The sequence below is a fragment of the Gekko japonicus genome, unplaced genomic scaffold (genome assembly GCF_001447785.1).
Source record: "Gekko japonicus isolate JY-2015 unplaced genomic scaffold, Gekko_japonicus_V1.1 scaffold96, whole genome shotgun sequence".
Classification (NCBI taxonomy): Eukaryota; Metazoa; Chordata; class Lepidosauria; order Squamata; family Gekkonidae; genus Gekko; species Gekko japonicus.
The window spans coordinates 975,019-985,205 of NW_015168048.1; the positions used below are offsets into that span (position 1 = coordinate 975,019).

Genomic DNA, 10,187 nt, shown 5'->3' on the forward strand with positions numbered 1-10,187 from the left:
GAATGACAGGGCCACGGAGTGGAATGACAGCCCCAGGATGGAGCAGCAGTGTTCAGGCACTGGGTTGACAGGCCACGGAGTGGAATGACGGCCCCAGGGTGGAGCAGGAGTGCTGAGGCACTGGAATGACAGGGCCACGGAGTGGAATGACAGCCCCAGGGTGGAGCAGTAGTGCTCAGGCACTGGAATGGCAGGGCTACAGAGTGGAATGACAGCCCCAGGGTGGAGCAGCAGTGTTCAGGCACTGGGATGACAGGCCACGGAATGGAATGACAGCCTCAGGGTGTGCCAGTTATTTTCAGGAACTGGAATGACAGGGCCAACAGTGGAATGACAGCCCCAGGGTGTGCCAGGAGTGTTCAGGAACTGGAATGACAGGGCCACGGAGAGGAATGACAGCCCCAGGGTGTGCCAGAAGTGTACAGGAACTGGAATGACAGGGCCACGGAGTGGAATGACAGCCCAGGGTGTGCCAGTAGTACTCAGGAACTGGAATGAAAGGGCCACGGAGTGGAATGACAGCCCCAGGGTGTGCCAGTTTTCAGGAACTGGAATGACAGGGTCACGGAGTGGAATGACAACCCCAGGGTGGAGCAGGAGTTTTCAGGAACTGGAATGACAGGGCCAGAAGTGTTCAGGAACTGGAATGACAACCCCAGGGTTCAGAATATTTTTTCCCCTGTTTTCCTCCTCTAAAAACTAGGTGCGTCTTATGGTCAGGTGCGTCTTATGGAGCGAAAAATACGGTAATTCTTTGCCATTTTCATCACTCTGATCATGTTTTCCAGTTTTTGAGCGGGCTGTCTCTTCACCCTCTCTGGTTTTACTATCTGAACTTGTACTTGGCTTTGAAACTAAACATATTGCGATGGACTTTTGACTTGATTTAATTTTCAGATTCTTCTGATGTAATGGTCTTTGTGCATGAGACTCCACAGCTCTAATTCCCATTTTACTTAGTTCAAAGGTTTTGTAGCACACTTTACAATAACCTTTGCATTTGTCTCCAGCAACTGGTGATAGCCATGGAATGAAGCCAAGATGAAGTTTGAAATCCAGCCACTGCATATTAAAAACTGTCCTCTTAGAAGCCTTCTTCAAAATGTGGTTTCAGATACAGCCATACACAGAACCACCTGCCTGATACCAAGATGTTAGCAGATTTGTTTTCTGGCAAGTAGGAACTTTCCAAAGCTGGGAAAGTTTCACTATCACTTTCTGGTTTCAGAAAGTGTAATGAGCAGATCAGCACCAAGAAAGGAGGTGGAGTTTCTGTAATCTAGAGAAGCAGACAAACCTCATTTGCAACCTTTATGCATGGGAGAAGTCAGGAAAGAGGATAAGAGAAGTGGTACTCTGTAAACTCCAGCAGGAACAAGCAATCACATTTGCAAAATTTACTTTGTCTGGTGCAGAGTAGAAAGTGCTAGTTGTCTGTGAGATCCAACAGCAGCAAAACTCGTTTGCAACGTTGTGCTGGTTTTAGCAGGAGACAAAACGTCCATTCCATACACAACCATGACCCCAAAACATGCTTTTTTTATATGTAAGTTAAATGCAATACTAGCAGGAAGGGATGAAAACAGTTAGATAGTTAAAGTTTGTATATTGCTAAACGTTTAAACTAGCCTTGCTTTGCAAATGCTACAAGCAAACCTTGGAAATCATGCGGGGACAGAGCTCAACAAACACATTAGGCTGGTTGCTGGGGGTGGAGCTGAGAAAAAGGTGGAGCTAGGAAAGGGCATCATTAAGTTTTACTTGTATTCTGCTACTTCTCTGCTCCAGAACAGCAGGTCAAAAAACCACTGCTTGAATATATTTTAATCACAATTTCCCCGACTTCAGACCAACTTCCCTGACTTTCCCTGACCAATTTCCATTTCCCTGACTTTCCAGAAAGTGGCAACCCTGATACGCTTCTAGGCCCTAATCACAGGGCAATATTCTGGTGGAAACCATGTTCAAGCCCAGAGTGTGCCAGTTCTTTTCTTTGGGATGTGCACGTTTCAGGCAGAAAGAAGGGAGATCTGTGAAAGGGTGAGCTCAACTTGGGCATAAAGGACGGGATGAGGTGAAGAACCACCATATCTTTGTGGAAGACACGTAACTCACTGATGATGGAAAGGGCTGTACTGATATCACTGCTACAAGGAATAGGATGTTAAGAATAACATATTTCAGCGAAACATCCTGAAGTGGTTCAAATGGAGGCCAAATCAGTGGCTGAAGGACTATGTGCAGACTCCAGGACGAAAAGCAGTGTGTTAGAAATGAGCAAAAATATTTTACCAAAAGACTTCTTGCCAGAGAGAAACCAACTAAGTTTCTGTAGATAGCTATCCACAAAGGGTATTTGCTCCGAGTCCCTGCAACAGTCCATTTTGCAAGAAAAAGCAGTAACTGGGAAAGACTAACAGTACCCAGTTGATGGTGCTCCTTCTGCTTTTCTTACGTAGGCTTTCAAGGTACAGTTGTAAATCCTCGATGCAGACACTTTATGGCTGGCCAGCATGGTCTATGTAGATTGGTCTGAAAATCCTTCCACTGCTCAATCTCCATGTGATCAGACAAAACCAGCCCAGATTGGAATGACTTGCTGAGGCAGACCAGGAGAGTCCACAGAGGTTGAACTGAGAGATTTATTAGGTCTGTTAACTACAGCCTCCAGGGCCAATAAGGAGCTATGCATATACACTTTGTCTCCTCCTGTTTGAGTTTGCTTATCACTCTGGATAACAGTGGAATTGGGGAAAGGCGTCCAGAAGTCTTTCCAGCTATGGAGTAGTCATGGCATCTGTTTGCTCTGCTAGGTCACCCTGATAATGAGAAAAGTATGTCACCTTGGTGTTCTCCCAAGAGGCAATCAAGTCCACACAAGGGTGACAGAACCATTGTGTCAACTTCTGGAATAAATACTTGCAAACTGACCACTCCCTTGGGCCCAGCTGGCTCTGTCTGACTCAGCTGGCCTTGACACTGGAAACTTGCTGACATGTGCTCTGCTTTGAGGGGCATGAGGTATTATTCTGCCCAAGTAAAGAGAATTGCTCCTTCTTGCTGCAGGTTCCTTGACTTGGTGTCCCCCTCTCCTGGTTTACATGGGCCTTGGTCTTCATGTTGTCTGTTTGGATTCAGGTATTTAGAAGAGGAAAGCTGTGGTGGAAGTGCCTCATTGTATGGTGAATGGCTCTGAGTTCTAGACATTAGGCATTGCCTCAGATGCAGACCAAGTGCCCTGAATATGACCCAATAGACAATGGGTTCTGCAGCCCATCAAGCTTGTGTCCATGGTGATCTGCAGATCTGTCAGCTGTGATCTGATGTCCCACCAATGGAGATTGTGCATCAGTTGCTGATCCAGCAATAATTTCAAAAGTTTCTTGACAGTTATAATTTGTTGATAAGGAAGATCCGCTATTTTGATTGACTGGAACAATCTTACAGCATCTATTCATTTCTTAGCTTTGTTTAGGGGTATTGACAGCTTCCCGTAGTTTAAAAATCAATAATGGCACCCAGATGAAGATTCACTAGAGAGGCACTCAACAGTGGTCTGGATATTCCAGAATACTCTGTTCATGAGGAGCTTAAGGATGCAAATGAATACCCCTTGTCCTGAGTCTTGCTATAAGAAAAATGATAAACATGGTTCAAGGCATGGCCCTGAGCAGGAAGACTGGTACATGCACGTATGCTTCCAACAGGTCTACAGATACCAAGTCTCCTGGTTGGAGAGCCTCTGCAATGGTGTCTATTTTGAATTTATGACAATTCACAAATTTTGAAGGTGTCTATTTTGAATTTTTGACAATTCACAAATTTGACACATAAAGGCAAGAGACAAGGAGAGGAGGCACACAAGGAAAAGAGGGATAATAGGCCAGCAAGCTGACAGCTCTGCAGAGAAAAACCCCAAAGCTCTCTGAAAATCCAAGCTCTCACAGAAGAGGCAGAAAAAGAACTAAATCCCTTCCTCTCTGAGAGGCAGAAAAGGCTACCCACTTCCTGCCTCTAGGGCAGAAAAGAAGTATCCAAGCCTAACAGCATGTCCTCCTGTTTCTCAAATGAGAACTTTGTTCAGTCGCACAGTCGAGTCCGACTCTTCGCGACCCCATGGACCAGATCACGCCAGGCCTTCCTGTCTTCCGCCGTTAAATGAGAGCTACATTCCCAGAAAGCACCAGATACCTCCTCTCCCCCATCCCAGTGCAGCCTAGGAATTGCAGTTCCCAAAATGTCTGTCATTAATTATTCTATGTTCTGGGCACTACAATTCTCAAGATGCACCCGGGGGATAGAAAAGAATAAACCCCATCCTCACAATATTTTGTTCCTGTGGAAAATATTTATTGCCGTTAGAAATATTATGATTTAACTTGGCTTGCATTTTAGCATTAAGTCCATCAATTCAGAACTTACAGGAAGCAAATAACTTTCACACAAGATTGAAATATAGAAGTAATACATTGTTAAGACATACTTGATGGTTAATTACTGTTTCAAGGAATTTTCTGACTGTGTTCCATCATTCAGGGCCACAGAAATTCTACCAGTGTTATTAGATTCTGTGCTACAATATCAGCTACCCAACAGTACTAGACTTATCATCATGTATTATGCTAAACACACAATGCAGAGGGCATCTGAAGGAAGCAGCTTATTCAGGAGTGGCAGGGACATTAAATCCTCTTATTACGACAAAAGGATTCACAGATGTAAAAAATGGGGTCAGAGTACCTAGACCAATATCAGAGAACAAGCCTGATATTTGTTTTATGAACTACTTATTGCTACACATGGACTGTGCACACACACACGGGCTCAGAGAGCTGTACACTTTAGGTCACCTGTTGTGATGACACACATAGAGGGTGCCTGCACATACCTTACATGTAAATAAGGTTTCAGCTACACAGTTGCCCAGCCTGGTGAAGAAGCACAAACCTCCATTATTGTGAGCAATGAAACAACAACTCTACGAAGAAACAGCCCCCATGGCAAAGCTGCTTATGGTCATGTATCCCCCATCAACTGCTTTGTTCCTGAGCTGGAATTTCCTGCCAGATGGACATTTGATTATCAAAGGAACTGGCCAACTTCATCAGCATACAAGGAAGCATCCTGACGCCTGGATTTCACACCTGTCGAGTAAGGTTTTAGGTTACAATATTGGCCATCCCTCCTAGGTAACCTCCCCTCCCTTCCTGCAACCAATAGGATTGTTTTTGGGACGGACTAACAGGTAGGTGGGTCAAGAGGTTGGCACCACCCACCTCTTGGACCCCCGATAAAAGGAGAGAATCAGTCCCACTTGCTACCCCCAACCCTTGCCTCTACTGCCCACGCGTTCCGGCTGGTTCTGGTCGTGTGTGGATTCCCTTTGTTTCCATTTCTTCCCATCCATTCTTCATTGGAACAACCAAGCTTCCAGTTAATGTAAATAAACATGCAATATACACTTAATGCAACTGATATTGAACAAGTATTATTGGCTGTTATCCTGATAGTTCCCCCTCATGGATCACTGCCTTGTCGTGGCGAGGGGGCTTGCGTGGTTTGATGAGGCTGTGGGCTATGCCGTGGAGGGCCACCCAAGAAAACCCCATGGACAGTATCAAAAGGCTAAAAGATATGACGCCGGAAGATGAGCCCCTCAGGTCGGAAGGTGTCCAATATGCTACTGAGGAAGAGCAGAGGGCAAGTACAAGTAACCCCAGAAAGAGTGAAGCGGCTGGGCCAAAGCCGAAAGGACGCTCAGTTGTGGATGTGTCTGATGGTGAAAGGAAAGTCCGATGCTGCAAAGAACAATACTGCATAGGAACCTGGAATGTAAGATCTATGAATCAAGGTAAGCTTGACGTGGTCAAAAATGAGATGGCAAGACTTAACATCGATATCTTAGGAATCAGTGAACTTAAGTGGACAGGAATGGGCGAATTTAACTCAGAAGACCATTATATCTACTACTGTGGCCAGGAATCTCGTAGAAAAAATGGTGTGGCCTTTATAGTCAACAAGAGAGTGCAAAAGGCAGTACTGGGATACAATCTCAAAAATGACAGAATGATTTCGGTCCGATTCCAAGGCAAACCATTCAACATCACAGTAATCCAAGTCTATGCCCCAACCACTGATGCAGAAGAGGCTGAAGTGGACCGGTTCTATGAAGACCTACAACACCTTATAGAACTAACACCAAAAAATGATGTCCTCATCATCATAGGGGACTGGAATGCTAAAGTAGGAAGTCAAAAGGTAACCGGAATAACAGACAAGTTTGGCCTTGGAAAGCAAAATGAAGCAGGGCAAAGGTTAACAGAGTTTTGTCAAGAGAACACACTGGTCATAGCGAACACCCTTTTCCAACAACCTAAGAGGCGACTCTACATATGGACATCACCAGATGGGCAACACCTATATAATTTGCAGTCAAAGATGGAGAAGCTCTGTCCAGTCAGTAAAAACAAGACCTGGAGCTGACTGTGGCTCAGATCATGAGCTACTCATTGCAAAATTCAGACTTAAACTGAAGAAAATTGGAAAACCACTAGGCCATTCAGGTTTGACCTAGATCACATCCCTGATGAATATACAGTAGAGGTGAAGAAGAGATTCAAGGGTCTAGATTTGATAGATAGAGTGCCTGAAGAACTATGGACGGAGGTTCGTGACATTGTACAGGAGGCAGCAATCACCACCATCCCAAAGAAAAAGAAATGCAAGAACGCAAAGTGGCTGTCTGATGAGGCTTTACAAATAGCAGAGGAAAGAAGGAAAGCGAAAGGCAAAGGCGAAAAGGAAAGATTTACCCAACTTAATGCAGATTTCCAGAGAACAGCAAGGAGAGATAAGGAGGCCTTCCTGAATGAACATGCAAAGTAATAGAGGAAAATAATAGAATGGGAAGGACTAGAGATCGGCATCGAAGGCCTAAGGTCCGACTGATCTATGGGAGTTTTCGGTGCCAACGGGTGAAGACCTGGACCTTTAGTTATCGGTCTCGATTGGGAAGGTTTAACGAATTCCAGTGGTGGGTAGGGATCAAGGTACCAAGAAATTCTGGACGAGGAAGACTGGCGATCCCACTCCATGGGTGGATGAGGGAGCCATGGCATCGACCCCGAAAAAGGGTAGGCTCCATATAAATGTTGCCATTGGTGCTGATCCCATGTCATGGGTGGAATCGGCATCAGAGATCAATCTCGCTCATCAGGGATGAACGGAGGTGAAGGGACGACATTATGTGTCCTTTGATCTCGGTGCAGGTTCCCGATATCGGGTGATCGAGGAACCTGAGTCAAGTCCAGCTCCTGGTCTGAGTCAAGGGACTGGATGGGGCGTAGCGAAAGTGACCGAAGTGCACCTTGTGAATCAAGCGAAGCGGCTACGCAAGAGCCTTTCTTGTGCTTCTTAAGCTTGATAAGCCGAACGTCCTTGGCCTCCTTATGTCTTCTGGAAGGAGTATGGGCTTCGAACTGTTGTGCCTGAATGAGGTGTTTCAGCACCGATTTTACGGCATCGATGGAGGTTGATGTCGAAGATATGGCGATTGTTGCTTCCGACGCTGGCATCGACATCGATGCATATCTGGATGTCTCCTGAGATAATGGCGCCACTGGAGAGAGTGCGGCTTCCATCAGCGCCACTTGCAGTCTAGCAGCCCTATTTTTCCTGGTTTGCTTGGAGAACTTGGAGCAATGGGCGCAAGAGGCAACTCAGTGCGATTCCCCCCCAGCATAAAAGGCAAAGAAAATGTCCAATGGGGGGGGGGCGGGGGCGGCGATCTTACTGCCGCATTCCAAACACCATTTAAAGAAACTCCACCGCGCGGCTATAGGCCGGGGGAAGGGATGGTAGAAATAAAGTCCAAGAAAACACTATCTAACTGAAAAACTTTCCTAACGAACTAAACTTGAATAAGACGAGGCCAAAGGGCCCAAAAAAGTATAGTTTTACCGACCAAAGCGGAGAGAGTCCTACCAGCACGGCGGTCAGAAGAGAACTGGTGGGATTGTCGTGCCCCTCCCTTGGTCATGCGCAGTGGAGCCTGGCACGTGACCGGGCGCAAAAATTCCTTTTGCTTTCCATTGTACTGATCGGGGTCGGCGCAGGCGCACTATATCCCAGAGATGTGATGCACAGAGACCACGAAGAAGATCAAAGAATTCCAGTGATATTACAGTGACTAAAAGAGAAACACAGACTTATTGAACTTTGAGCAGACTGCTTTTTTGAATATAGTCTCATTTGTTGTTGTATTGTTCTGTGGGAATCCAGCACACATCTGTATATATTGTTTTCATACCTAACCAATTATTATATGCCATCTTCTTGTTTGAAATATGTTAATAATATTTTAATTGTTTTATCTTGATGCTTTTATGAATGATGTACATCACCCAGAGCTCTGAATTGCAGGGACTGGGTGATTAACAAATTTAATACATAAATAAATAAAATTAAAAAAAATGTTTTGTGTGCCCTTTGCATTTGTGTTGCTATGTGCTTGGATTTGTTTTGCCATAGTATCACTTTGGTTCTGTTGAGTTTGCACTCCTACAGTAGCACTGGGTGCTGTTGGACATTGTATACAATGCCATTTGTTCTGCTGGGCTTGCAAGCCCCCATCCCTTACTTGGATTTGTTCTGTTGTGATTTCCGGGTTTGACTGTTGAGCTTGCACTGTTACAGTGGCATTGGGGTCTCCTGGGCATTGTGTATATTAACATTTGTTCTGTTGGGCTTGAAAAGTGCCCCCCACTTCAGGTTGTACTGCAGAGATTCTTTGGTTTGACATTATTTCTGTTGGGCTTGCACTACCACAGTGGCCCTGGATTCTGCTGGGCTTCTGCACATTGCAATTGGTTCTACAAGATTGCAAAAGTGCCCCCACCTTGAGTTTCCACTGCAGAGATTCTATGGATTAATTTTGGTTGTATTTGGCTTGGTACATTGGCTTATGGTTCTACTGGGATTACTGGGTTCTGCAAAGGTTCTGTTGGGCTTGTTGTTGGTACTTCCATGGGAGGCATCTGACAAATGATTGCTGCTAGCAGGCATGGCTTTTGCCCTGAAGGCAGCTTGGAGGTCCCCCCCCCATAGGAAATAATGGAGGATGGCTGTGAGCACCCTGTGGGCACCTCTTGGTCCAATCTACTTGAAATTTGGGAGTTATTTAAAGGACAGGTACCAGTAGCTCCACTGCCCCCCCCCCAGCCACCTGGAAAGTTTCACCATAAGGAATAATGGACTCAAAAAGTTTGTAAACCCGAAACCCTCCCAAATATGAATACCATACTGGGATTTGGTATTCTAGAATATTGGGAATACTGATTTTTCACATCCAAGATACCAGAAGCCAAAAACTACCTTGGGTTTTTTTTGCACACCCATATACAGACACAGCCTTGGGTGGAGGAAGAGGGGGGGAAGGGCAGGAATTGTTTGAAATCCTCAGTTTTTCTGGTGTACCTATCCCCCCCCCCAATCTTTACAACCTACCTGCTGTGCTCTCTCTCCACTTTAAAGAGAGTGATGTCAACAGGACATGGAATACTTGCTCCTAAGGGCTGTAAGGTACATATTCATACTTAAAGGGCTTTTTCCAAATTCAGTAGATTTAACTGTGTTCATACATCTCTTAGTAAAAATGTAAAAAAAACACCCCACCCTGTATTACCTAACAGAAATGAAGGGCAAATATTTCTCCTATTCTATAAAATTCTGTACAGTTTATTTATTTTTTAACTATTAAATAGGAAACAGATTTTAAAAGTTAAACATTTGTACTATTTCTGTGTAGCTAGTTAGAATAATATAAAATGTTACGGCAGGAAATATTTCCAGAAGTTTAATCATGGTTTAGAAACACAGTTAAAAGGTTCCAGTACAACTTACTCATTAATGATCAAATCTGGTGCAAAACACAGCAGGCTTCCATTAGACTGCTTATATGATCTCCATCCTAAAGCAAAAGCCATCAAAAACATCCACGAATACTGCAGAAGGGTCATTTGGTCGTCCAGGTGCAAGTTTCTGAAACCTGATTTGAAATAAATGTATAGGTTCTAGAACACTTCCTGTCATCACTGGTTCCAAGTAGTATTTTGACATTTATAGCTCAAATGAAACAGTTCCCAAGAGACTAGCAAAATATGCTGAAGCAAAAGCATTTGTGGGTCAGA

General features: G+C 44.7%; 1 protein-coding gene across 1 annotated transcript in view; it reads right to left on the minus strand.

Annotated features, from left to right (window-relative positions):
- Window positions 1-10,187, minus strand: part of NR3C1 (nuclear receptor subfamily 3 group C member 1) — a 104,480-nt gene that overhangs the window by 26,770 nt on the left and 67,523 nt on the right. Inside the window, exon 6 of the mRNA XM_015414325.1 lies at window positions 9,901-10,045. Coding sequence (XP_015269811.1) covers window positions 9,901-10,045 — 145 coding nt within the window. The remainder of the gene's footprint in view (window positions 1-9,900; window positions 10,046-10,187) is intronic.